This window comes from Ranitomeya variabilis, chromosome 4, assembly GCF_051348905.1.
Source record: "Ranitomeya variabilis isolate aRanVar5 chromosome 4, aRanVar5.hap1, whole genome shotgun sequence".
NCBI lineage: Eukaryota > Metazoa > Chordata > Amphibia > Anura > Dendrobatidae > Ranitomeya > Ranitomeya variabilis.
Window position 1 is genome coordinate 222,857,169 of NC_135235.1, and position 27,063 is coordinate 222,884,231.

The window sequence follows — 27,063 nt, forward strand, 5'->3', positions numbered from 1 at the left end:
AGGCTCATGGCAGTTTTACAGCGGTTACATGGATACACGGGCAGGCAGCTTGGTGGTGAGTGGAGGAGTATTTAAAGTATGGACCGCAGACAGGCTTCGAAGGCCTAACACAATAAAATGGGCTGGCTGTAGGCACTTTAAAATTGGTTCCAGGGGTACACGGGCAGCAGTGGTCTGGTCAGTGGAGGCCTAGTGGAAGGAGGGACCGCAGACAGGCTTCGAAGGCCTAACACAATAAAATGGGCTGGCTGTAGGCACTTTAAAATTGGTTCCAGGGGTACACGGGCAGCAGTGGTCTGGTCAGTGGAGGACTAGTGGAAGGAGGGAGCGCAGAAAGGCTTCAAAGGCCTAAAATAACAAACAATAGGCTCATGGCAGTTTTACAGCGGTTACATGGATACACGGGCAGGCAGCTTGGTGCTGAGTGGAGGAGTAGTGCAAGGAGTGTCTGTCCCAGTACTCCCAAAATATAAATAGATGTTAATGTCTCGCAAAACAACCAAAACAAAAAAAAAGGTGGCATACTTAGGTACAGGGGTGGGCTCATCTGCTGTGTTTCTGACATAGTAATTTGGCAGTAACTATTTAATGGTGCCAATATAGGACACAGACACAGACTACTTTAAGTTGCATCATAGATGTCTACAAATTTGTATTGTCAGTGCCAGACATTGAATGATGTCAGCGAATAGACTAAAGATTGGTGGAGCTGTGCGACATAATTTTGCACGTGGTAGAGCCCAGTTTGAGCTGGGGTAGGGGGGAACTCTCTTGAGGCCGGCGGGACCGCCCCAGGGCCACTCATGTTACAACGGTGTGTCTGACGTTGGGTGCGCACCACCACCGCCAGAGACACTACATTGTACTATGAGGGACCCAGTAGCAATGCCGTCAACCAAAAGCGAGCACACCCACCTCTTCAGACAAACAGCAGTCTCACGGGTGCTTGCGCCAAGTCGCGATACCACGGCCCCGTGTGGGGAGTTTGGCCATTTAGGGAGGTGTAAACATGTCGTATGCTGTACAATCTGCAGCAGCAAATTAGACATTAGAAAAGTAATTCACAGGCAAGAGCTTTTCATAGGAAAGCTAGGTGTCGGCCGGGCAAGGTGGGGCAAAAGATTTTGAAATCCAGTTGTGGTTCATTTTAATGAATGTTAGATCGTCAACATTTTGGGTAGCCAGACGAGTCCTTTTTTCGGTTAATATTGACCCTGCAGCACTGAATACTCTTTCTGATAGGACACTTGCTGCCGGGCAAGCAAGCTCCTGCAATGCATATTCTGCCAATTCTGGCCAGGTGTCTAATTTGGAGGCCCAGTAATCAAATGGGAATGACGGTTGAGGGAGAACATCGATAAGGGATGAAAAATAGTTAGTAACCATACTGGACAAATGTTGTCTCCTGTCACTTTCAATTGATGCAGCAGTACCTGTCCTGTCTGCGGTCATAGCAAAATCACTCCACAACCTGGTCAGAAAACCCCTCTGTCCAACGCCACTTCTGATGTGTGCACCCCTAACACTCCTAGTCTGCTGCCCCCTGGAGCTCGTGTGAGAACGATCACGTGCGCTGTGTGCTGGGAATGCCTGAAGCAAACGGTCAACAAGAGTTGATTGTTTGGTTGCTAATATTAGTTCCAAGTTCTCATGTGGCATAATATTTTGCAATTTGCCTTTATAGCGTGGATCAAGGAGGCAGGCCAACCAGTAATCGTCATCGTTCATCATTTTCGTAATGCGTGTGTCCCTTTTTAGGATACGTAAGGCATAATCCGCCATGTGGGCCAAAGTTCCAGTTGTCAAATCTCCGGTTGTGATTGGTTGAGGGGCAGTTGCAGGCAAATCTACGTCACTTGTGTCCCTCAAAAAACCAGAACCCGGCCGTGACACGCAACCAATTTCCTGTGCCCCCGTGAAAGTTTCCGCATTAAAAATATACTCATCCCCATCATCCTCCTCGTCCTCCACCTCCTCTTCGCCCGCTACCTCGTCCTGTACACTGCCCTGACCAGACAATGGCTGACTGTCATCAAGGCTTCCCTCTTCCTCTGGTGCAGACGCCTGCTCCTTTATGTGCGTCAAACTTTGCATCAGCAGACGCATTAGGGGGATGCTCATGCTTATTACGGCGTTGTCTGCACTAACCAGCCGTGTGCATTCCTCAAAACACTGAAGGACTTGACACATGTCTTGTATCTTCGACCACTGCACACCTGACAACTCCATGTCTGCCATCCTACTGCCTGCCCGTGTATCCTCCCACAAATAAATAACAGCACGCCTCTGTTCGCACAGTCTCTGAAGCATGTGCAGTGTTGAGTTCCACCTTGTTGCAACGTCTATGATTAGGCGATGCTGGGGAAGGTTCAAAGACCGCTGATAGGTCTGCATACGGCTGGCGTGTACAGGCGAACGTCGGATATGTGAGCAAAGTGCACGCACTTTGAGGAGCAGGTCGGAGAACCCAGGATAAGTTTTCAATAAGCACTGCACCACCAGGTTTAAGGTGTGAGCCAGGCAAGGAATGTGTTTCAGTTGGGAAAGGGAGATGGCAGCCATGAAATTCCTTCCGTTATCACTCACTACCTTGCCTGCCTCAAGATCTACTGTGCCCAGCCACGACTGCGTTTCTTGTTGCAAGAACTCGGACAGAACTTCCGCGGTGTGTCTGTTGTCGCCCAAACACTTCATAGCCAATACAGCCTGCTGACGCTTGGCAGTAGCTGGCCCATAATGGGACAACTGGTGTGCAACAGTGTCATCTGCCGATGGAGTGGTTGGCCGACTGCGTTCTGTGGAAGAGCTGTAGCTTCTGCAGGAGGACGAGGAGGAGGAGGAGGGGGTGCGAACGCCTACAGCCAACTGTTTCCTAGACCGTGGGCTAGGCACAACTGTCCCTAAATTGATGTCGCCTGTGGACCCTGCATCCACCACATTCACCCAGTGTGCCGTGATGGACACATAACGTCCCTGGCCATGCCTACTGGTCCATGCATCTGTAGTCAGGTGCACCTTTGTACTCACAGATTGCCTAAGTGCATGGACGATGCGCTGTTTAACATGCTGGTGCAGGGCTGGGATGGCTTTTCTGGAAAAAAAGTGTCGACTAGGTAGCTCGTATCGTGGTTCAGCGTACTCCATCAGGGCTTTAAAAGCTTCGCTTTCAACTAAACGGTAGGGCATCATCTCTAACGAGATTAGTCTAGCTATGTGGGCGTTAAAACCCTGTGTACGCGGATGCGAGGATAAGTACTTCCTTTTTCTAACCAGAGTCTCATGTAGGGTGAGCTGGACTGGAGAGCAGGAGATCGTGGAACTTTCGGGTGTGCCGGTGTACATGGCAGACTGAGAGACGGTTGGAGACGGTATTGTTTCCGCCGGTGCCCTAGATGCAATATTTCCTCCTACTAAACTGGTGATTCCCTGACCCTGACTGCTTTTGGCTGGCAAAGAAACCTGCACAGATACTGCCGGTGGTGCGGAAAATGGTGGCCTTACAGTGACGGAAGGGATGTTGCGTTGCTGACTAGCTTCATTGGCCGAGGGTGCTACAACCTTAAGGGACGTTTGGTAGTTAGTCCAGGCTTGAAAATGCATGGTGGTTAAGTGTCTATGCATGCAACTAGTATTTAGACTTTTCAGATTCTGACCTCTGCTTAAGCTAGTTGAACATTTTTGACAGATGACTTTGCGCTGATCAGTTGGATGTTGTTTAAAAAAATGCCAGACTGCACTCTTCCTAGACTCGGATCCCTTTTCAGGGATTGCAGACTGAGCTTTAACCGGATGGCCACGCTGTCCTCCAACAGGTTTTGGCTTTGACACGCGTTTTGGGCCAGATACGGGCCCGGCAGATGGAACCTGTTGCGATGTTGATGCCTGCTGCGGCCCCTCCTCCACCTCCGCTTCTGAACTACTGCCGCCTGCACCCTGTTCCCCCAATGGCTGCCAATCGGGGTCAATAACTGGGTCATCTATTACCTCCTCTTCGAGCTCGTGTGCAACTTCGTCTGTGTCACTGTGTCGGTCGGTGGTATAGCGTTCGTGGCGGGGCAACATAGTCTCATCAGGGTCTGATTGTGGATCTGTACCCTGAGAGGGCAATGTGGTGGTCTGAGTCAAAGGAGCAGCATAGTACTCTGGCTGTGGCTGTGCATCAGTGCACTCCATGTCAGAATCTACTTGTAATGGGCATGGCCTGTTAAATGTTTCACTTTCTAAGCCAGGGACGGTATGTGTAAAGAGCTCCATGGAGTGACCCGTTGTGTCGCCTGCTGCATCCTTCTCTCTTGTTGTAGTTTTTGCTGAGGAGGACAAGGAAGCGACTTGTCCCTGACCGTGAACATCCACAAGCGACGCGCTGCTTTTACATTTACCAGTTTCGGAAGAGGAGGCAAAAGAGCTAGAGGCTGAGTCTGCAATGTAAGCCAAAACTTGCTGTTGCTGCTCCGCCTTTAAAAGCGGTTTTCCTACTCCCAGAAAAGAGAGCGTTCGAGGCCTTGTGTAGCCTGACGACGAAACTGGCTCCACAACTCCAGACTTAGGTGGAATATTTTTATCCCCACGACCACCTGATGCTCCACTACCACTACCATCATTACCAGCTGACAATGAACGCCCACGACGACCTCTTGCACCAGACTTCCTCATTGTTTAAAAATCGTAACCAAACTAACTTTATTTGTTGCTGTCAAACAACTTACACGGTGAGCTATAACTTCAGTATGATTTCAATATCCCTTAACAGGTTGGTGAGACCACAAGGAAAATCAGGCACAATGTTACACACTCTGTTTTCTGTGACACCAAATCACAGAGATGACACACACGCAGGACTGTCACTCAAGCACTAATGTCAATATTAATCTCCCACCTAATTTATTTTTTTTTTTTTCTCTGTGAGACTTTAGAAACCAAATAATATTAAAAAAAAAAAAAAAAACCAAGGCTTTCTATGGCCCACTGAATGAGAGGGACAGAGGTGGCACACCCAGGAGTCAAGACTGGCACACAAGCTGAAATGGCAATATTACTCTCCCACTGTTTTTTTATGTATTTTTTTTTTATTTTCAGGGAGACTTTAGAAACCAAATAATATTAAAAAAAAAAAAAAAACCAAGGCTTTCTATGGCCCACTGAATGAGAGGGACAGAGGTGGCACACCCAGGAGTCAAGACTGGCACACAAGCTGAAATGGCAATATTACTCTCCCACTGTTTTTTTATGTATTTTTTTTTTTATTTTCAGGGAGACTTTAGAAACCAAATAATATTAAAAAAAAAAAAAAACAAGGCTTTCTATGGCCCACTGAATGAGAGGGACAGAGGTGGCACACCCAGGAGTCAAGACTGGCACACAAGCTGAAATGGCAATATTACTCTCCCACTGTTTTTTTATGTATTTTTTTTTTTATTTTCAGGGAGACTTTAGAAACCAAATAATATTTAAAAAAAAACAAAAAAACAAGGCTTTCTATGGCCCACTGAATGAGAGGGACAGAGGTGGCACACCCAGGAGTCAAGACTGGCACACAAGCTGAAATGGCAATATTACTCTCCCACTGTTTTTTTATGTATTTTTTTTTTTATTTTCAGGGAGACTTTAGAAACCAAATAATATTAAAAAAAAACAAAAAAACAAGGCTTTCTATGGCCCACTGAATGAGAGGGACAGAGGTGGCACACCCAGGAGTCAAGACTGGCACACAAGCTGAAATGGCAATATTACTCTCCCACTGTTTTTTTATGTATTTTTTTTTTTATTTTCAGGGAGACTTTAGAAACCAAATAATATTAAAAAAAAAACAAAAAAACAAGGCTTTCTATGGCCCACTGAATGAGAGGGACAGAGGTGGCACACCCAGGAGTCAAGACTGGCACACAAGCTGAAAGGGCAATATTACTCTCCCACTGTTTTTTTATGTTTTTTTTTTTTTTATTTTCAGGGAGACTTTAGAAACCAAATAATATTAAAAAAAAAACAAAAAAACAAGGCTTTCTATGGCCCACTGAATGAGAGGGACAGAGGTGGCACACCCAGGAGTCAAGACTGGCACACAAGCTGAAATGGCAATATTACTCTCCCACTGTTTTTTTATGTATTTTTTTTTTTATTTTCAGGGAGACTTTAGAAACCAAATAATATTAAAAAAAAAAAAAAACAAGGCTTTCTATGGCCCACTGAATGAGAGGGACAGAGGTGGCACACCCAGGAGTCAAGACTGGCACACAAGCTGAAATGGCAATATTACTCTCCCACTGTTTTTTTATGTATTTTTTTTTTATTTTCAGGGAGACTTTAGAAACCAAATAATATTAAAAAAAAACAAAAAAACAAGGCTTTCTATGGCCCACTGAATGAGAGGGACAGAGGTGGCACACCCAGGAGTCAAGACTGGCACACAAGCTGAAATGGCAATATTACTCTCCCACTGTTTTTTTATGTATTTTTTTTTTTATTTTCAGGGAGACTTTAGAAACCAAATAATATTAAAAAAAAAAACAAAAAAACAAGGCTTTCTATGGCCCACTGAATGAGAGGGACAGAGGTGGCACACCCAGGAGTCAAGACTGGCACACAAGCTGAAAGGGCAATATTACTCTCCCACTGTTTTTTTATGTTTTTTTTTTTTTTATTTTCAGGGAGACTTTAGAAACCAAATAATATTAAAAAAAAAAAAAAAACAAGGCTTTCTATGGCCCACTGAATGAGAGGGACAGAGGTGGCACACCCAGGAGTCAAGACTGGCACACAAGCTGAAAGGGCAATATTACTCTCCCACTGTTTTTTTAGGTATTTTTTTTGTTTCAGGGAGACTTTAGAAACCAAATAATATTTAAAAAAAATAAATAAATAAATAGGCTTTCTATAGCCCACTGAATGAGAGATAGCACACACAGCAGTGGCACACAAGCCCTGACTGAGGCCAATATTTTTCTCCCACTGATTGATGTAGTGTTTTTGTGTTGAGGTAGATTTTAGAACACAAATGAAGGAAAAAATAAATAGGCTTTCTATGGCCCACTCAGTGAGAGATGGCACACACAGGGATGGCACTGTAGCAGAAATGCCAATCTTAATCTCCCACAAAAAAAAAAAAAAAAAAACAGGGACTGTCCTACAATTACTATCTCCCCTGCAGTAATCTCAGCCAGGTATGGCAGGCAGCAATAGGAGTGGACTGATGCACAAATTAAATAAAAAGTGTGGACAAACAAAAAAGATAGCTGTGCAGAAAGGAAGGAACAAGAGGATATGTGCTTTGATAAAAGCAGTTGGTTTCCACAGTGGCGTACACACAGGAATACAGCTATCAGGGAGCCTTCTAGGGCAGCCCAATGAGCTACAGCGCTGAGGGGAAAAAAAAAAAAAAATAGCTTCCACTGTCCCTGCACACCGAAGGTGGTGTTGGACAGTGGAAATCGCTGCAGCACAAGCGGTTTGGTGGTTAGTGGACCCTGCCTAACGCTCTCCCTGCTTCTGACGAAGCGGCAGCAACCTGTCCCTAAGCTCAGATCAGCAGCAGTAAGATGGCGGTCGGCGGGAACGCCCCTTTATAGCCCCTGTGACGCCGCAGACAGCAAGCCAATCACTGCAATGCCCTTCTCTAAGATGGTGGGGACCAGGACCTATGTCATCACGCTGCCCACACTCTGCGTTCACCTTCATTGGCTGAGAAATGGCGCTTTTCGCGTCATTGAAACGCGACTTTGGCGCGAAAGTCGCGTACCGCATGGCCGACAAGCACAGGGGTCGGATCGGGTTTCATGAGACGCCGACTTAGCCAAAAGTCGGCGACTTTTGAAAATGATCGACCCGTTTCGCTCAACCCTATTCTACAGTATATTATTTTTGTGATTTTAGAACATTTTGTGCTATAATTTATTTTTTGTGCTGTAGATAATTTATTTTAGATTATTTTTGCGCTATATATTACTTTTGTGTTTTCGATTATTTTTGTGCTCAAAATTGGTTTTGTATTTTTGGTTATTTTGCGGGGGTTTAGTTTAGAGTTTCAAAGATTTTTTTTCAATTTTACTCATGCAAATTCGTTGGTTGTTTTAGATGATATGTTGTAGATTGGTTTTGTGCTATTAGTCATTTTTCTTTTGTAGGTTAGATTAGAATTTAAGATTATTTTTCTGCTGTAGATTAATATTTTATCTATCTTAATTGTGTTCTATAGTTTAATTTTTTGTGTTGATTATTTTTTTTTATTTTTCTCAGATGTAAATTTGTTTTTTGTTTTAGATATTTTTTGTGCTAGAAATGTGTTTTGTATTAAGCATTTTTTTATCTGTAGTTTTGTGTAATACTTAATTTTTCTGCTGTATATTAGTTTTATATACATATTAATATTGTACTATAGGTTAGTTTCATGGTTTAGATTATTTTTATGTTGTAGGTTAATATACTATATATCAATTTTGTGCAATAAATTCATTTTTTGTTTTAGATTTTTTCAGCCGTAAATTAGTTTTTTTTATATCAGCCATTCTTGGTCTGTAAGTTAGTTTTTTGTTAAGGTAGTTTTGTATAATACAAAATTTCTCTGCTGTAGATTATTTTTGTATACATATTAATATTGTATTATAGGTTAATTTTGTGGTTTAGATTATTTTGGCTTGTAGATTAGTTTTTGAGTTAGACAATTTTTGTGCTATAGATAAATTGTGTTGTAGAATTTTTTTATGTTGTACATTAGCTTTATAGTTAGATTATTTTTGTTTTGTAGATTACTTTTGTGATTGAGATTAGTTTTGTGCTGTAGATTAGTTTTTGCATTTTTTGACTATTTTTGTATAGCAGATTAATTTTGTGTTGTAAATCAAGTTTGATTTGTATGTATAGGATTTTACGCTGTAAACCAGAATTTGTAATTTAGACTATTTTTGTGCTGTAGATTTTGGAATTCGATTATTTTTATGCTTTAGAATATTTTTCTGGTTTACTTTTTTGTGTTGTTGGTTAATTTTTATGTTAAATTATTTTATGCTGTACATTTTTATTATATTTTAGGTATTTATTTCTCTGTAGATTTGTTTTCTGCTATAACTTATTTTTGGGATATAGAATAATTTTTGCGTTTCAGAGTATTTTAAGCAGAAGATTAATTTTGTGGAGCAATTTAGTTTTTGGATTTAGATTATTTTGTGGTTTATTTTTTGTGTTGTAGTATAGTTTTGTATTTTAAAATAATATTTGATCTGTACTTTTGTATTTTAAATTATTTTTGTGAAGTTGATAAATTTAATGTTTTAGATTAGTTTTGTAGTTATGTGCTATAGATTTTATAGATTAGTTTTGCATGTTTTGTGCCATAGATTAGTTTGTATTTAAACTATCTTTTTTGCTATAGATTAGATTTTTCATGTAGATAATTTTGTGTTGTTGATACATTTTATTAAATTATATTTTGTGCTGCAAATTTCTTTTTGGTGTTAATTACTTTTGTATTTTAAAATTTGTTGTGCTGTAGATTAGTTTAGTGCCATTGATAATTTTTATACTGTGGATTATTTTTGGGCTGTAAGTTTTTATTTTTGCTTTTCCTTCTATTTTTTATCATAATAAATGTATTTTTAACAGTGGTTGTTTAACTGTTTTATAAAAAAGATGTTTATCATTGGAAGTTTTAAAGACCATAGACTTTATTTACAAAAATTCATAAAATGCTGCTACTGAAAATTGAGTTTTGGGCTATGGTTTTTGTATAGTTATCTTTTCAATGGCTGAGATGTGTTTTGAGTCTCTCAAAGTCTTGGATCTTTGACATATTTTCTTGGTAAAATTTATTTCTGCTCATTTTATTTGTACCTCTACGTAGTAGTATGCTGCCCATGTTTAAAGGGACTCTGTCACCTGAATTTGGTGGGCTCTGTTTACGGTCCAATGGGCGGTGTTTTCTCTTCTTTCATGCACCCTTCTTTTCCCGCTGGCCACAAAATTGTCTTGAATTTGATTAGGTTTCCTCTGTAGTACATGCATGCGCAATTCAATCTCGCCTTGCGCACACACAGTATGCTTTGCCCAACTGTGGGCAAAGCCAAAAAGCATTAGTGCACATGTGCCGGCGCACTATGTCCCGGAACACAGCAAAATATTTCCGGGACATAGTGTGCCGGCGCATGTGCACTAATGCTTTTCGGCTTTGCCTGCAGTTGGGCAAAGCATACTGTGCGTGCGCAAGGCGAGATTGCATTGTGCATGCGTGTACTACAGAGGAAACCTAATCAAATTCAAGACAATATTGCGGCCAGTGGGAAAGGAAGGGGTGCATAAAAGAACAGAAAACACCGCCCATTGGACCGTAGACAGAGCCTGCCAAATTCAGGTGACAGAGTCCCTTTAAGATGGTCGTTTCAAAGGAGGAAATGATTAAGTAAGAGCATAGCTATAGGGATTTCAGAGGTAACAGTCACATCTAAGTCCTATGCTAAGGAGAAAAAATGCCTGTTTGCTACATATGAAGACATGATTGCTAAAAATGGTGGCGATCGGGTTGTTACAGTTTTTGCACTGGTTTAAAGTGATACCTTTTTTTACAGGACTAGGAATCCTAAAGATCGAATCTTCTGATAAGGTTCCTGACCTTTTGCTATATTCCAGACTTCCTCACTATTCACATACTATGTTTAACTACATATCTTATTTTTAATTAGATAACGACGAAATAGAAAAAATGTCAAAAATGACTAATTGCATTTTTCTTTATTTAATCACAGATTGTAGAATAGGTGAGGAGCACATGATATACATCATGGAAGACACCACTTTAACTTTAGCCTGCACCACAAAAAGCCTTCCGGAAGCTTCATTGACCTGGATACTGCCTGGTTCAAATAATACTAAGTATTCCGTAGCCCAAGGTCATCTCTCCTTTAACAAAGTATCTCTCAGTGATGAAGGACAGTTCACTTGTGTGGCCAGTAATATCTATGGGATGTCCAATTTCTCCATCATCATGAAGGTGACCCGTAAGTAAATAGAGAGAAATTTATGATGTCATAATACTTTGGTCCAGCTAGTTTGTTTTGTTATATTGACTACCAATATATATAATACTTCCATCTGGTCTCTTTTTGGTGGTTTTTGGCTACACTATAAACCTACAAATAGAAGAGTCGTTGTAGTAAAGCTAATTATCCTATATTATCAGTCAAAAGGAGATGTGGACCCAGTGGGTCAGCCAATGGATTTGGCATAGGAAACAAATTCAGGGTATTTCTCAATCATTACCCAAGAAGTAGTGTCAATTAGTGACATCTGATATGTCAAGAAGTTGAAGTTTCAGATTAAAAAAAGGACAGGAGTTATAGTCATGCAGATGATGGCTAGAGGCTTGCTGGGTTTTGTTGAACAGGATGACATCAGAACATGCAACATACAAGTGCAGAAAGTGAAAAACAAAACCCAGGTTGTAACTGTATCAAGCTGGAAAATATAAGGAGGAAGAAAGAAGGAGAAGACAGAAGCTGTTTCTAACCACTTCTGTCTTCTTTCCCATCCTACATAATACTCAATGAGCTCTTTGTAGTGAACAGAGTAAAGTCACTGATTACTTTGTATTTGGCGATTATTATGATTGTGGTTATATATAGATTTAACGGGGTGTTGTTAGAGATGATTGGATTGAATTGATTTGAATCAAATTTATATTTAATTTTAGGAGATTTGCTGGACCCGGCAAATGAGATTAGATTTGTACAAATTACATGGAAAAGCCCACATCTATTCTTAACAAAGAAAATGATTGCATGAGCCAGTGAAGGCTTACATGACCTCAAGGGAGGCTGTGCAGACTTCCCCGTTAAATCACATGGTATAGCGCAGCCAATCAGTAAGGACAATCATGTATCTCGAAAGCAAACCAATCAAGATCTTTCATTCTAAAGATTGGTGGAGCCATACTCCCAGTGATCAAGAATGGATGTGCCCCGTTAAATGACAAATTCAGTTTTTCTTTATCTGTATATTGATGTCTTTAAAAAAAAATCTAAAAGCTTTTATTGTTTTGCTACTATTAGAGTATTGTTATATAAGAGGAGGACAACGGGAGTATATATAGAAAAGTAACAATTTTATTGAGAAACACAATTAAAAACACACAAGGGGAGAAAGCCGCTAGGATAGCAGCGAAACGTGCGTCGGGGGTGACGCTCAGTCCAGGGATCCTCATGTGGGTAAGATTGTGCTTGTGCTCTGGGAGGTGGATTTTCTGACGCCGCATGGCTTGTTACTCTTGCTGCTCCTCCTGGCACTCTCCATGTTAGTCTCCATTGTGGATCAGGTTCTTGTATTGGTACCTTTTCTAACTTCATAGTTGCACAGACTTATATGTATTACTGCGGATATAGGGTGGTCATTGGGAACTGGGTCCACTTGGTATGATTACATGGAGTTACCGCACATCTTCTCTTTATACATTCCAATGGTTGGTTGTTAATATGGGATATAATATGGATTCCTGGTACATTCATTTGGTGTCTTTTAAATGTGTATGTTTTTAATTGTGTTTCTCAATAAAATTGTTACTTTTCTATATATACTCCCGTTGTCCTCCTCTTATATAAGTTCATATTGGGAGTTATACGTACAGGGGTGGGGACATTGTTCCTGACCACCTGTTTTATTATGAGTCTGGGTGTGGGTGGAATGCTATTAGAGTATTGTAAATATCATTAAAAATCCTCAAAATGTTTGGATAAAAGAAAATCATTATCATTTAAGGACAATTTTCTTTTTCTTAAATTTGTAATCCAATGTAAAATGATTTCCAGGATATTTGCAGGTATGATTTAAACATGGTAGGTTCTAACGTTCCTCTTTGTTCCTGAATCTTTTTATCCAACACTATCATAATGAAAGAGAAAATGATGAGACTTTAGGAAAAAAAATCAAATGTCTTACGAGTTACAATACCAAAAGCGGTCATTTCTGGAAACAATACTGTACCTAATGATTTATTTTTTTTCCCAGCTCAACCAAGAAGCGACACTGGAATAATCACTGCCATCAGCTGTGTAGTTGTCATTGTGTTTTTGCTCATTGGAGGCGTCTTAGTCGTGCACTTTTTCAGGAAGTAAGTTTCTTATAATGTTGTTTATGTAAATTTGGTGACATTGCATTAATATTGGTACCAGTCAAAATTTGTTGTTATTAAAGGAGTTATCGAGGGCTAGAAACAAAATCTGCACCACTTACGCCAGCGACCAATATGTGGTATTGCAGCCTATCCCCATCTAAGTAGATGGAGTTGAGTTAATATACTAGATTCAGCCCATGTACAAGAGTGGCGCTGTTTTAGGAAAACGTTTTCTCATCAAAACTAGTTATTCAACCTGCAAGAGGAGGCCAGTAGCAAAATTCAGAATGGGTCCACTATGCCTGCAACCTCAAACAAGTGTCTTTCGTCAAGTTTAAATCCTTCGTTCTATTTTCTGTTGCTAAATTTGAGTATATCTCGATGGCATAATTCATTCACCGGGGTTCTCAATGACACCATCATTAATTATTTTCTGCAAGTGGAAGTCACTATATGGGTACATTTCCACTGGCGAGGAAAACGGACGAGTGCAATCCGATAAAAAATCGGATTGCACTCGGACCAATGTTATTCAATAGGTGTCTTTTCATTTGCGATTTTTTTCTCGGCCGAAATCGGACTGAGAAAAAAATCGCAGCTTGCTGCGATTTGCTGCGAGTCTCGGACGAGACTCGCCAATGCAAGTCAATGGGTGCGAGAAAAAAATCGCACAGCACTCGCACCATGCGAGTTCTGTCCGATTTTTACGCACCGGTGTCCTTTGAAAAGCCGGCAATTCAGCGCGGTGTACAGTAAAATCACACTGACAGGTTAGAATAGAGTAGATATATACACATAGAATGTGTATATATACATATATATATGTCAGTGAGACACCTATATATGTATATTTATATTTAATGCAGCGCTAGATAGCATAAAAGCCGCTAATTCAATTGCCGGCTTTTGCTCTCTCCTTCACAAACCCGACATGATATGAGACATGGTTTACATACAGTAAACCATCTCATATCCCTTTTTTTTTGCATATTCCACACTACTAATGTTAGTAGTGTGTATGTGCAAAATTTGGCCGCTGTAGCTGCTCAAATAAAGGGTTAAATGGCGGAAAAAATTGGCGTGGGCTCCCGCGCAATTTTCTCCGCCAGAGTGGTAAAGCCAGTGACTGAGGGCAGATATTAATAGCCAGGAGAGGGTCCATGGTTATTGGCCCCCCCCCTGGCTACAAACATCTGCCCCCAGCCACCCCAGAAAAGGCACACCTGGAAGATGCGCCTATTCTGGCACTTGGCCACTCTCTTCCCACTCCCGTGTAGCGGTGGGATATGGGGTAATGAAGGGTTAATGCCACCTTGCTATTGTAAGGTGACATTAAGCCAGATTAATAATGGAGAGGCGTCAATTATGACACCTATCCATTATTAATCCAATTGTTTGAAAGGGTTAAAAAACACACAAACACATGATTTAAAAGTATTTTAATGAAAGAAACACAGCGGTTGTTTTAATATTTTATTGCTCTCTCAATCCATTTGCAGACCCTCGCTTGGCAAAACAATAAACACACAAGATACATACCTTCTGCTGACCCGTCACGTCCCACGAAGTAATCCATCTGAAGGGGTTAAAATAATTTACAAGCAGGAGCCCTGCAAATGCAGCTGTGTGCTCGTGCTTGTAATTCCCCGGCGAATGAAGGAAATGTAGGTCATTGACCTACATTTCCTTCAGTCGCGGTGATGCGCCCCCTGGTGGATGTCCTCATATGACCTGGAGCGTGGGAAAAAGTTCCCAGGCTGCAGTTCATGAGAACATCCAGCAGGGGCACATCACCGCAACTGAATGTAAGGACAGATCCAGCTTTCCTTTCAGCACCCGGGGATTACAGGCACGAGCGAGTGGTTTATCGCAGCTCGTGCCTGTAATATTAGTTAACCCCTTCAGATGGATTACCTCGTGGGACCTGACAGTTCATCAGAGAGGGTATGTATATTGTGCATTTATTGTTTTGCCAAGCGAGGGTGTTGCTGATGGATTGAGAGAGCAATAAAATACTAAAACAACCTGTTTGTTTCTTTCATTAAAATACTTTTAAATCATGTGTGTGTGTGTTTTTTAACCCTTTCAAACAATTGGATTAATAATGGATAGGTGTCATAATTGACGCCTCTCCATTATTAATCTGGCTTAATGTCACCTTACAATAGCAAGGTGACATTAACCCTTCATTACCCCATATCCCACCGCTACAGGGGAGTGGGAAGAGAGTGGCCAAGTGCCAGAATAGGCGCATCTTCCAGATGTGCCTTTTCTGGGGTGGCTGGGGGCAGATGTTTATAGCCAGGGGGGGCCAATAACCATGGACCCTCTCCTGCTATTAATATCTGCCCTCAGTCACTGGCTTTACCACTCTGGCGGAGAAAATTGCGCGGGAGCCCACGCCAATTTTTTCTGCCATTTAACCCTTTATTTGAGCAGCTACAGCGGCCAAATTTTGCACATACACACTACTAACATTAGTAGTGTGGAATATGCAAAAAAAAGGGGATATGAGATGGTTTACTGTATGTAAACCATGTCTCATATCATGTCGGGTTTGTGAAGGAGAAGGAAAAAGCCGGCAATTGAATTAGCGGCTTTTATGCTATCTAGCGCTGCATTAAATATAAATATACATATATAGGTGTCTCACTGACATATATATATGTATATACACACATTCTATGTGCATATATCTACTCTATTCTAACCTGTCAGTGTGATTTTACTGTACACGGCGCTGATTTGCCGGCTTTTCAAAGGACACTGGTGCGTAAAAATCGGACAGCAATACGGATGTCATACTGATGTCATACGGATGATGCGATTAAAAATCGCATTGCACTCGCATTGCACTCGCATGACACTCGCATGACAATCGCATACGTTACATCCGTTTTTTCGGTCCAGATTACGGACCGATTTGTCTCTCGGCAGTGGAAATGTACCTATGGAAGATGTTGGTGATAGATGCGAAAAGAGTAAATTGTGATCCCAAAATCAGTTTTTTTGTTCATTGTAAGAATATAGAAGAGAATTGCCGTCATCTTCCAGCTGTTCTTTCTGATTTGCAGATCCATGTCTAAAAATGTGAAAAATATTGATGACCCTGAAAAATTAGTTCAATTTAAGTTCATCATATTAAAGTCCTTGCATTTTATTTAGAAAAAAGCTGTCGAAGAAATCAGAAGACAAGAAAGAGATGAATGCTGATGACTCCAGCGTAATCTATGCCACTTCTGATGTGCACATTTATGTAAGTAGACCTGATGGCTGATAAAATATTATGGAACTAAAGAAGTTCTCAAAAAATATTTACGGGATGACCAGCAGATATTATGAAGGGCACCTTACAATGCTCTGTCCGAGATGTGGCCATTCTGATGAGTAATATGGCACCTTTGTTCTCAAGATCAGGTGGGATTACAAAATCTTTTACAGGTTTTTCTCTAAAGGTATGTTCCTGCAATCAATATTTCATGAGTTTTTGACATTTGAGAATTTCAGCACCATTTCTCCACCTATTATGTAAGTTAGCTTAATTGTGTTTTTTCATTGCATTTTTGTGTGCATTTGTTAGGCGCTGGGATTCTCCTACTGCATGAGATGGATCCCAAGCCTTGTCTCCCTCTGCGGTCTCCCATTATTCTTCGACCACAGTGGAGCCTGCTCAGCAGAGATGTCGGTCTCAGTGTCTTGCTCAGACTCGTGCTGTTCATCTAGTTACTGTTGGCTCTCTAGTTACAGCTATAGTAAGTAGCAATCAGCGGCAGCGAGCAGACGTTCCTGGGTCTAATTTCTGAAATCACTCCACTGAGCATGTTTGTGAGGCAAACTCTCATTGGTGGTCGGCCGTCAGCTGCTAAGGTCCTGTGGCAGCTCCGGATTGGTCCGCGAGCAAGGTCCTGTCTGAATGGCACAAACTATGAAAGGATCTTTGGTGTGCCCGTCGGTACGCTAAGATCATTTACGTTACATGCATGTGTGGAACTCAACAGTAGTGTGGGCTTGTTTGCGTGTGCTCAGGGCAGGCGTATAGCTTTTAGAATTCCGACTTCTCTAGAAAGGAGTTTGTGTGTGTGCTCAGGGCGGGCGTATATCCTCTAGAATTCCAGCTCTTCCGGAGAGGAGTTTGTGTGAGTGCATACACTGTGACTGTGTCCACTACCTGTTCCCTTGCCCCTTTGAGGGTAGCGGTCTCCTGTGAAGTAACAGGGAATTTCACATAGCACCTTTTCCACCAGCGTGGCATCTAGCTGTGCCATACTATTTCTACCCCTCTGTGAAGCTAACAGAGGTGGGTAATTACTTTCGGTTCACACAGGGTGACATTTAACCCTGTGTGCTTTCTAGATCACGTGCCGCACGCTTCCGCCATTGTTCACTAGCTGCGGTATTACATCTCTGCATGGTGGACCCCAGGTTGCGTTCGCACTTTATTTTTTTTATATTTAGTGCGATCCGCCAACCCTAACAGTGTTTTTGTCTCTGTTTGGTGCTTTAATCCCTTTACCCCATGCCTGTTTCCACCTTCATGACTAGGCCAAATTTTAAATATCTGACCATTGTCACTTTATGTGGTCATAACTCTGAAATGCTTCAATGGATCACACTGATCATATTGTACTCCATGATAATGGTAAAACATTTTTGATAAGACTTGCATTTATTTAAATAAAAATCAAAAATTTGGAGAAAATGTTTATGCCCACGTTCACATGTTCAGTATTTGGTCAGTATTTTACATCATTATTTGGAAACCAGTATCAGGAGTGGAACAATCAGTGGAAAAGTGTAATATACTGTTTGGGCTCATGGTAGACCTCGGAAGGGAAGGAGCAGCGTTTGACTTTTAGAGCGCAAAATTGTCTGGAATCGAGAGCGGATGTTATGTTGCATTTGGAGAGCCCCTTATGTACCTAAACAGTGCAAACCCCCCATAAGTGACCCCATTTTGGAAACAAGACTCCTCAAGGAACATATCTAGATTTGAGGAGAGCACCTTTAAACCCACAGGTGCTTCACAGAAATTTATAGCGTTGAGCTATGAAAAATAAATCACAGGTTTTCCTCAAAAATGTTCTTTTACTCCTATTTTTTATTTTCACAAGGGCAACAGGAGAAAATGCACAATCCAATATTTGTGCAATTTCTCCTGAGTGCGCCAATACACTATTTGTGGTCGAAAACTACTTTTGAGGCACAGTGCAAAACTCAGAAGGGAAAATGTGCCATTTTGGAGTTTAGATTTTGCTCTAAAGGTTTGAGGGTGCTATGTCACATTCACTTGCAAATAACGAAATGGCTGCATGGGAAGAAAAATCAATCTTTAGTGATCAAAATCCATTCAAACACAGCATTAAATGGTTCAGACATATTGGCTATGTATTGTTTATATGGTCAGGCACATAGGACAAAATTGACAGTTTTCTGAGTATCATAATCTAAATACATTTCATTTGCATTTTACGCATGAACATCACGTATCACAAATTATTTTTTTGGGTTTTTTGGATGTGAACCTATGAGGGATCATTGACAGTGGTCTAGTCAGCATCGCACAATACAGAAAACCATCTGAATCACGTATTTCAAAGAAATACTGATGTTAGTGCCCAACGCAGAGCACAGGATAAATGTGGACAGAGCAATTCTGTGATTTTTGGGAAGCAGAATGAACAAATCAACAGCAGATCAAGAACTGGGTTTATTTACTTATAAAAATGAAGACACTGGCGCTCCTAACTACAATTAAAGATTTGGGGGGGGGGAAAGGGCAATCCTTTGTGTAGAATGCTGCTGGTGAATGCCACAGGTTCTGTGTGCACCTGTCAAAATAAATGGTGGGTTACTAGTAGGAATAATGTTCACATGGGCTGTCTACAATAGGGTAAGAATGTGGCAATAAATATGGGTTCAAAGACACTTACAATTTGTTATCATTGGAAAGAATACGGGTAAACTCCGGATCCTGTTTGGTGCCCATTGCAGGTGGCGTTTAGGTTATTAGTGCCAATGTGGGTTCCGTGCTACCTGTAGATACTTCAGATGCTTGGGAATATCCATTCCTGTGTAGTCTTACGGTTCCCCCTGAGGGATAAATTTACACCTTTTTAAGTTATGATTTCACTAGTCCATATAAAACCTAGAACTGTGGATTTAGGTGTACTCACTCCTGATGGGCGTTTAGAGTACTGATGGTCATCAGCTGGTAGAAGGCACTTAGAGCAAGGTTTATGTCCTGTGCAATTAAATTTGGGAGAGTCGTCTCCCTGATAGAGTAAATGTGCCGATTTATCATACAAGTCAACATGCACACATGATTATAGTGCCGTATAATTAGTACTCACTGATTCCCGGTGCTGCAGGGTTTGGAAATTGTGCAGCTAGTGAGCGGGTCACCGCTGTGATTTGTAAGGTGAACTGCGAAGGATGCTGTGGCGAGAGCCGCAGGACCGCGAAAGCCTCGCGTTCCCCGGCCGGAAGTAATGCCGAGGTAGCGGTCAGAGGGGGTGGGTGGAGCTGAGGGTGACGTCACCGAGCTACGTAGGACAGGTGTACTGCGGACAGCCAACCAACGTGTTTCAAGGGCTCTGGCCCTCTTTGTCTGACGAGTTAGTGGACAGAGGGGGTGGGTGGAGCTGAGGGTGACGTCACCGAGCTATGCAGGACAAGTGTACTGCGGACAGCCAACCAACGCATTTCAAGGGCTCTGGCCCTCTTCATCTGACGAAGAGGGCCAGAGCCCTTGAAACGCGTTGGTTGGCTGTCCGCAGTACACCTGTCCTAAGTAGCTCGGTGACTTCACCCTCAGCTCCACCCACCCTCTCCAACCGCTACCTCGGCGTTGCTTCTGGCCGGGGCACACGAGGCTTTCACGGTCCTGCGGCTCTCTCCGCAGCTTCCTTCACAGTTCACCTCACAAATCACAGCGGTGACCCACTCGCTATCTGCACGATTTCCAAACCCTGCAGCACGGGGAATCAGTGAGTACTAATTATACGGCACTATAATCATGTGTGCATGTTGACTTGTATGATAAATCGGCACATTTACTCTATCAGGGAGACGACTAATCCAAATTTAATTGCACAGGACATAAACCCTGCTCTAAGCGCCTTCTACCAGCTGATGACCATCAGCACTCTAACCGCCCATCAGGAGTGAGTACACCTAAATCCACAGTTCTAGGTTTTATATAGACTAGTGAAATCATAACTTAAAAAGGTGTAAATTTATCCCTCAGGGGGAACTGTAAGACTACACGGGAACGGATATTCCCAAGCATCTGAAGTATCTGCAGGTAGCACAGAACCCACATTGGCACTAATACCCTAAATGCCACCTGCAATGGGCACCAAACAGGATCTGGAGTTTACCCGTATTCTTTCCAATGATAACAAATTGTAAGGGTTTTATTTACTTTTTACGTTGTTCCTCATGTTGTATCGGTGTGATTATAGCGATACCAGATTTATGTTTTTTTATGTTTGGCTGCAATCACACATTAAAAGATGCTCTTTTTTTGTAAAAGCTATTTTGACAGCTATACATTTTCTATATTTCCGCTGACAGTTATGCGAGGACTTGTTTTTTACGGGGAAAATTGACGTTTTTATCGGTACTATTTTCGGGCTCATGATATTTTTCTATTACTTTCTGTTCTGATTTTTGAGAGTCAGAATGAACAATAAAGAGCAATTCAGGAACTGTTTTTATGCTGTTTTGCGTATGTTAAAATTGATAAGGGAGCTTTATTCTTCAGGCCAGTATGATTACAGTGATACCACATTTATATATTTTTCTTAATATTTTGCAGCTTTTAAACAATAAAAACTATTTTATACAAAAAACAATTATTTTTGCATCGCTTTATTTTAAGAGCTATAACTTTTATATTTTTCTGCTGACAGAGCTGTATGGTGGCTTGCTTATTTGGGGGACAAGATGATGTTTTTAGAGATACCATTTTTAGTTACATTTGTTTTTTATTGCGGTTTATTTCACTTTTTGTTCTGCGTTACGATGAAAAAGCAAATTTTTTTTGCCTTGTTTTTTATTTATTTTTTACGATGTTCACTGAAGGAGTAAACTAGTGGAACAGTTTTATAGGTTGGGTCGTTCTGGACCCAGCAATACCAAATATGTGCTTTTTTTTCTTTAATTCAGAAAAATATCTTTTAATGAGTACAATATATTTGTAATTATTGTTTTATTTTTTGTGATCTATTTTTTTTTATACTTTTACAATTTTTTTTTACTTTTAATTTAGTCCCACTGTGGGACTTTCCCATTCAGCACTCTGATGGCAGTTATAAAGCATAGCAGCACAGGACAGAGCAGAGTGCAAACTAAATATAAGAGGGCAATGAAAAGAATAAATACTCGCACTGCTGCTTTTTGCGATCACCTAACGGCGTGCCACGATGCGCTGTACCAGCTCCTATTCCCACTACTCAATGCATGGGCTTATGGGGTGCTTCAACCAAAAGATATACATATGACCAAAGTAAAAAAGAAAAAATGGTCAGCACTCACCATTCCCGATGCTTAAAAAGTCTTTATTAGAACATGGACACGGACAGGGAGAGCATGGTGTCCAGGGATGACAGCTGTTTCGCGCTACATGCGCTTCCACAGATCCCGATGTAGCGCGAAACAGCTGTCATCCCTGGACACCATGCTCTCCCTGTCCGTGTCCATGTTCTAATAAAGACTTTTTAAGCATCGGGAATGGTGAGTGCTAAATATAAGAGGGAAAGTGTGTGAAAAAAGGAAAGATCCCAGAGTGAGTTAAACAAACCACGGAACACAAAATAAATAAAATGCATACTGTTAGATAATGTGCTACGACTATCTAATAAGGAAAAGAAAATAGGAGCTGAGTAAAAACAGAAACAGCGAAGAGTTAAACTCTATCTGGAATTTCACTGACTGTCTTTAAACTACAACAGAATATCTGTACATTCAAAATGAGTCTATCACCAGCAGGAAATGCAAGCAGGGGGAAAGAATATAAAGAATATAAAGCTGCACCCAAAAGGTGATAGGGCAGACAAATGAAAACATTTGTGTTATGCTAAACAGCCAGAATAACAGAACCTAAACACTTGGAGAAAAGGTGTGTCTGCTGTGGCTCGGCGGACAGAGAAACTGACCACAAAACACTGGCTCAAGGGTTTGAACCCAGTAGAATGACACCTCCTTATTTTTTCTCAACAGGTGCCCACTTTCATTTCTATTATTTTCAAATAATGTCCGTAATGCTTTTTTCACTCCCTTGCTGATTCTCTTCTCTCTCTTCTCAATTCTCTTATCTTCTCTTCTCTCTCATCTGTTTTCTTCTCTCTTTTCTCTTTTCTTCCAACCATTCTCTTCTCTTCTCTCCTCATCTTCCTTTATCCATGGTTTCACAATTTGCACTGGGAGCACCCATGCTTTGGAATAGGCTCACCCTTGGTTCTACTTTTAACAAGTTTAAATAGTTCCAGAAACTTTTAGTAGATACCACTCGTAGTTTGTTGCGTGTTTACAAGAACCCCCTATAAGAGATATTTTGACAAAAGAGACATTTACACTTCATAAAATATGACATAAATGTCTTATAGTTGAGACTCCCACCTATCATTTATTAGAATAGGGGTCTCATGACCTTTTTTTAGCAATTTAAGCCAGTGGTCACAAATGAGAGATAAATATGGAAAGGGCTACTGGCATATGTCTGTACCTCACTTCATTGAAATCTCAGGGAACTGTACAAATTGCAATAAATGTGGAGTGGTTTTATTTTGCTTGAGTAGTCTAATAAAGTAGTTTTGGAGACATAATTTAGACCACTTCCAAATAGAAATACATGATGTTAGATTTCGAGAGTAGCCTGCGCTTAACACTAAACCAGAAACGCAACTGGCGAGTCTACCTAGAATTTTCAGGTTTCCGCTGATGAACCAAAAACAGTCTAGATTAATTACCATCTTAAGCAATTTTTCCTAATGCTTGGGAGAGCACTTAAAGAAGTTGACCAACACTAAGCAAATTATACCGTAGTCAACACATTTGGAGCTGTCAATCAAGAGCCAACAAGAAGGAGTTTTTCAGACCTTAATGCAGAAACTGGAGAGCATTGCAGCATTTAGGGAAGATCCTTAAAACACTTGCTGAAAAAAAAAGCTTGATTTCTCCATTAATTGTTCAAGAAGAAGAGTGCAAGAGGCTATAAATAAATAGGTCTCTATGTGTCTGTCACAACCGACACAGGTAAGTACAGCAGATGACAGAACAAACACCAACAATAGATGGAAAACTGGTGAGGATGGCCCTAACAGCAGGGAGCGAGGGATGGGGAACCTCCTAACCACAGCCTGTGCCTATCTCTAAGCTCCCCTAAGGTCCTACATGGGTCCTTCCACCTGCCACCATCACGTGCCTAGTCCCTAGCTGACACCTCACTAGCCTCATCACTGCAGAAGGTATAAACCCAGGGGGTAGTGACAAGCAAGAAACAGATAAGGAAGGGGAACAAGAAACTTAGCTCCAGCCACCGCTGCCAATCTCCACACAGCAGAGGACCTGGAATCAGGAAACCGAACTCCACAGACATAGCAGATAAACCGCTGGCACCAGAGACCTCAAAACTCCACGTCTGGTCTTCATAAAAAAACTCTATTACCAACAGTCAGCTGATGCATCATGTGACAATTTAAAGGCTGGAGGGAGTGGTCACCACCCACATCAGCTGACCAGCAACAAAACAACTGCCAGCAAGGAAACTGACATTAACCCTTGCTGGCCCAAAAAGGGAAAAAGCCACATTTAAATTATAGCAGAGCCAGAGCTGCCACGAAACCAAAAATGAATCATGACAGTGTTTTATTTATCTCTATCAACAGTGTTGTAGGGTCAAAACCAATGACAAATTTTCCTTTAAAGAAGTTAGTCGCAATTGGTCCACTCATTTGGTTATGATTCTTATGGGGGGTACGAATTATTAATACAGAGTCACTCATTCTACTGCTCCTTCAACCTAAGGAAGAGATGTTCCCAGTGCTTACATTCATACAGTTATATGAAAAAGTTTGGGCACCCCTATTAATCTTAAGCTTAATGTTTTATAAAAATTGTTTTTTTTGCAACAGCTATTTCAGTTTCATATATTTAATAACTTTTGGACACAGTAATGTTTCTGCCTTGAAATGAGGTTTATTGTACTAACAGATAATGTGCAATCTGCATTCAAACAAAATTTGACAGGTGCATAAGTATGGGCACCTCACCAGAAAAGTGACATTAATATTTAGTAGATCCTCCTTTTGCAAAAATAACAGCCTCTAGTCACTTCCTGTAGCTTTTAATGAGTTCCTGGATCCTGGATGAAGGTATTTTTGACCATTCCTCTTTACAAAACAATTCCAGTTCAGTTAAGTTTGATGGTCGCTGAGCATGGACAGCCCTCTTCAAATGATCCCACAGATGTTCAATGATATTCAGGTCTGGGGACTGGGATGGCCATTCCAGAACAGTGTAATTGTTCCTCTGCATGAATGCCTGAGTAGATTTGGAGCGGTGTTTTGGATCATTGTCTTGCTGAAAGATCCATCCCCTGCGTAACTTCAACTTTGTCACTGATTCATGAACATTATTGTCAAGTATCTGCTGATACTGAGAGGAATCCATGCGTCACTCAACTTTAACAAGATTCCCGGTGCCGGCATTGGCCACACAGCCCAAAAGCATGATGGAACGTCCACCAAATTTTACTGTGGGTAGCAAGTGTTTTTCATGGAATGCTGTGTTTTTTGGCCACCATACATAACGCCTGTTTGTATGACCAAACAACTCAATCTTGGTTTCATCAGTCCACGGGACCTTTTTCCAAAAAGAAATTGGCTTCTCCAAATGTGCTTTTGCATACCTCAGCCGACTCTGTTTGTGGCATGCTTGCAGAAATGTCTTCTTTCGCATCACTCTCCCATACAGCTTCTCCTTGTGCAAAGTGTGTTGTATAGTTGACCGATGCACAGTGACACCATCTGCAGCAAGTTGATGCTGCAGCTCTCTGGAGGTGGTCTGAGGATTGTCCTTGACTGATCTTACCATTCTTCTTCTCTGCCTTTCTGATGTTTTTCTTGGCCTGCCACTTCTGGCCTTAACAAGAACTGTACCTGTGTTCTTCCATTTCCTTACTATGTTCCTCACAGTGGAAATTAACAGCTTAAATCTCTGAGACAGCTTTTTGTATCCTTCCCCTGAACAACTATGTTGAATAATCTTTGTTTTCAGATCATTTGACAGTGGTTTTGAGGAGCCCATGATGCCTCTCTTCAGAGGAGATTCAAACAGGAGAACAGCTTGCAAGTGGCCACTTTAAGTAGCTTTTCTCATGATTGCGTACACCTGGCTATGAAGTTCAACGCTCAATGAGGTTATAAAACCAAAAAAAGTGCTTTAGTAAGTCAGTAAAAAGTAGGTGGGAGTATTTAAAACAAGAAAATGATAAGGGTGCCCATACTTATGCACCTGTCAAATTTTGTTTGAATGCAGATTGCACATTTTCTGTTAGTACAATAAACCTCATTTCAAGGCAGAAACATTACGGTGTCCAACAGTTATTAGATATATGAAACTGAAATAGCTGTTGCAAAAAAAAAACAATTTTTATAAAACATTAAGCTTAAGATTAATAGGGGTGCCCAAACTTTTTCATATAACTGTATGTCCTAAAGTCCTCATAAAATCTTAGTGGGTTTATGGTTCTTATACCGGAACCATATCAATGGTAGATGTTAAATGGACCGTTTTATGACTAATTTTTTTATTATATCTTGTTTTTATTGTAGGGATACCAAAGCAACGATAATGAAGCCAACTCAGTCTATTCAGAACCAAAGGACAACAACTCCTCCGTATATATGAACGTTGAGGACATACATTATGCCACCATTGATTTTTCAAAGCTGAAACCTAGAAATGCTCCAAAAAACATTGAAATTGAATTTGCAGAAATAAAAATGTAGCATTTACACAAGTCAGAATACCAAAAACTGAGGGGCCGTCTACACAAAGAGTAAATTGGCCTCAACTAATTTGGTGATACATTTAAGCCGATATGTCTGAAATGCCGATATGTTTTCAACAGCTGGCATGTGCGCACAATCGGCGCGAGCGGAATCCAGATCTGCCCACGCCCATTAACTAGTTAAATGCTACTGTCTAGCACTCCCGGCCGTGCGGCCGGAAATACTCGCACCGCTGACCCCCCATCACATGATCGGGGGTCATCGGTGCGTTGCCATCACAACCAGAGGTCTATTGAAGACCTCTATGGTTGTTCATGGCAGATTGCTATGAGCGCCACCCTGTGGTCAGCGCTCATAGCAAGCCTGTAATTCTGCTGCATAGAGGTGATCTGTGCATCACCTCTATGTAGCAGAGGCGATCGAGTAGTGCATGCTTCCAGCCTCCCATGGAGACTATTGAAGCATGCCAACATTTTTAAAAAAGTGTTTAAAAATATAAAAAAAATTTAAAAGTTCTGCATTTGACACTGTGGACCACTCCCTTCTGCTGCAAATCCTCTCATCTCTTGGCATCACAGACTTGGCCCTTTCCTGGATCTCGTCATATCTGACAGACCGGACATTATTATTATTATTATTTATTGTTATAGCGCCATTTATTCCATGGCGCTTTACATGTGAGGAGGGGTATACATAATAAAAACAAGTACAATAATGTTGAACAATACAGGTCATGATGACTAATACAGGAGGAGAGAGGACCCTGCCCGCGAAGGCTCACAATCTACAAGGGATGGGTGAGAATACAGTAGGTGAGGGTAGAGCTGGTCATGCAGCGGTTTGGTTGATCGGTGGTTACTGCAGGTTGTAGGCTTGTCGGAAGAGGTGAGTCTTCAGATTCTTTTTGAAGATTTTGATGGTAGGCGAGAGTCTGATGTGTTGTGGTAGAGGGTTCCAGAG

General features: G+C 41.2%; 1 protein-coding gene across 1 annotated transcript in view; it reads left to right on the forward strand.

Moving 5' to 3' along the window:
- The window catches only part of LOC143770435 (sialic acid-binding Ig-like lectin 13), a 135,973-nt gene extending 109,291 nt beyond the window's left edge, over positions 1–26,682 (forward strand). The window contains exons 8-11 of the mRNA XM_077260057.1: positions 10,728–10,979; positions 12,982–13,084; positions 16,253–16,343; positions 25,924–26,682. Of these exons, the coding sequence (XP_077116172.1) occupies positions 10,728–10,979; positions 12,982–13,084; positions 16,253–16,343; positions 25,924–26,100 (623 nt within the window). The 3' untranslated portion in view covers positions 26,101–26,682. The remainder of the gene's footprint in view (positions 1–10,727; positions 10,980–12,981; positions 13,085–16,252; positions 16,344–25,923) is intronic.
- Positions 26,683–27,063: the final 381 nt, after the last annotated feature.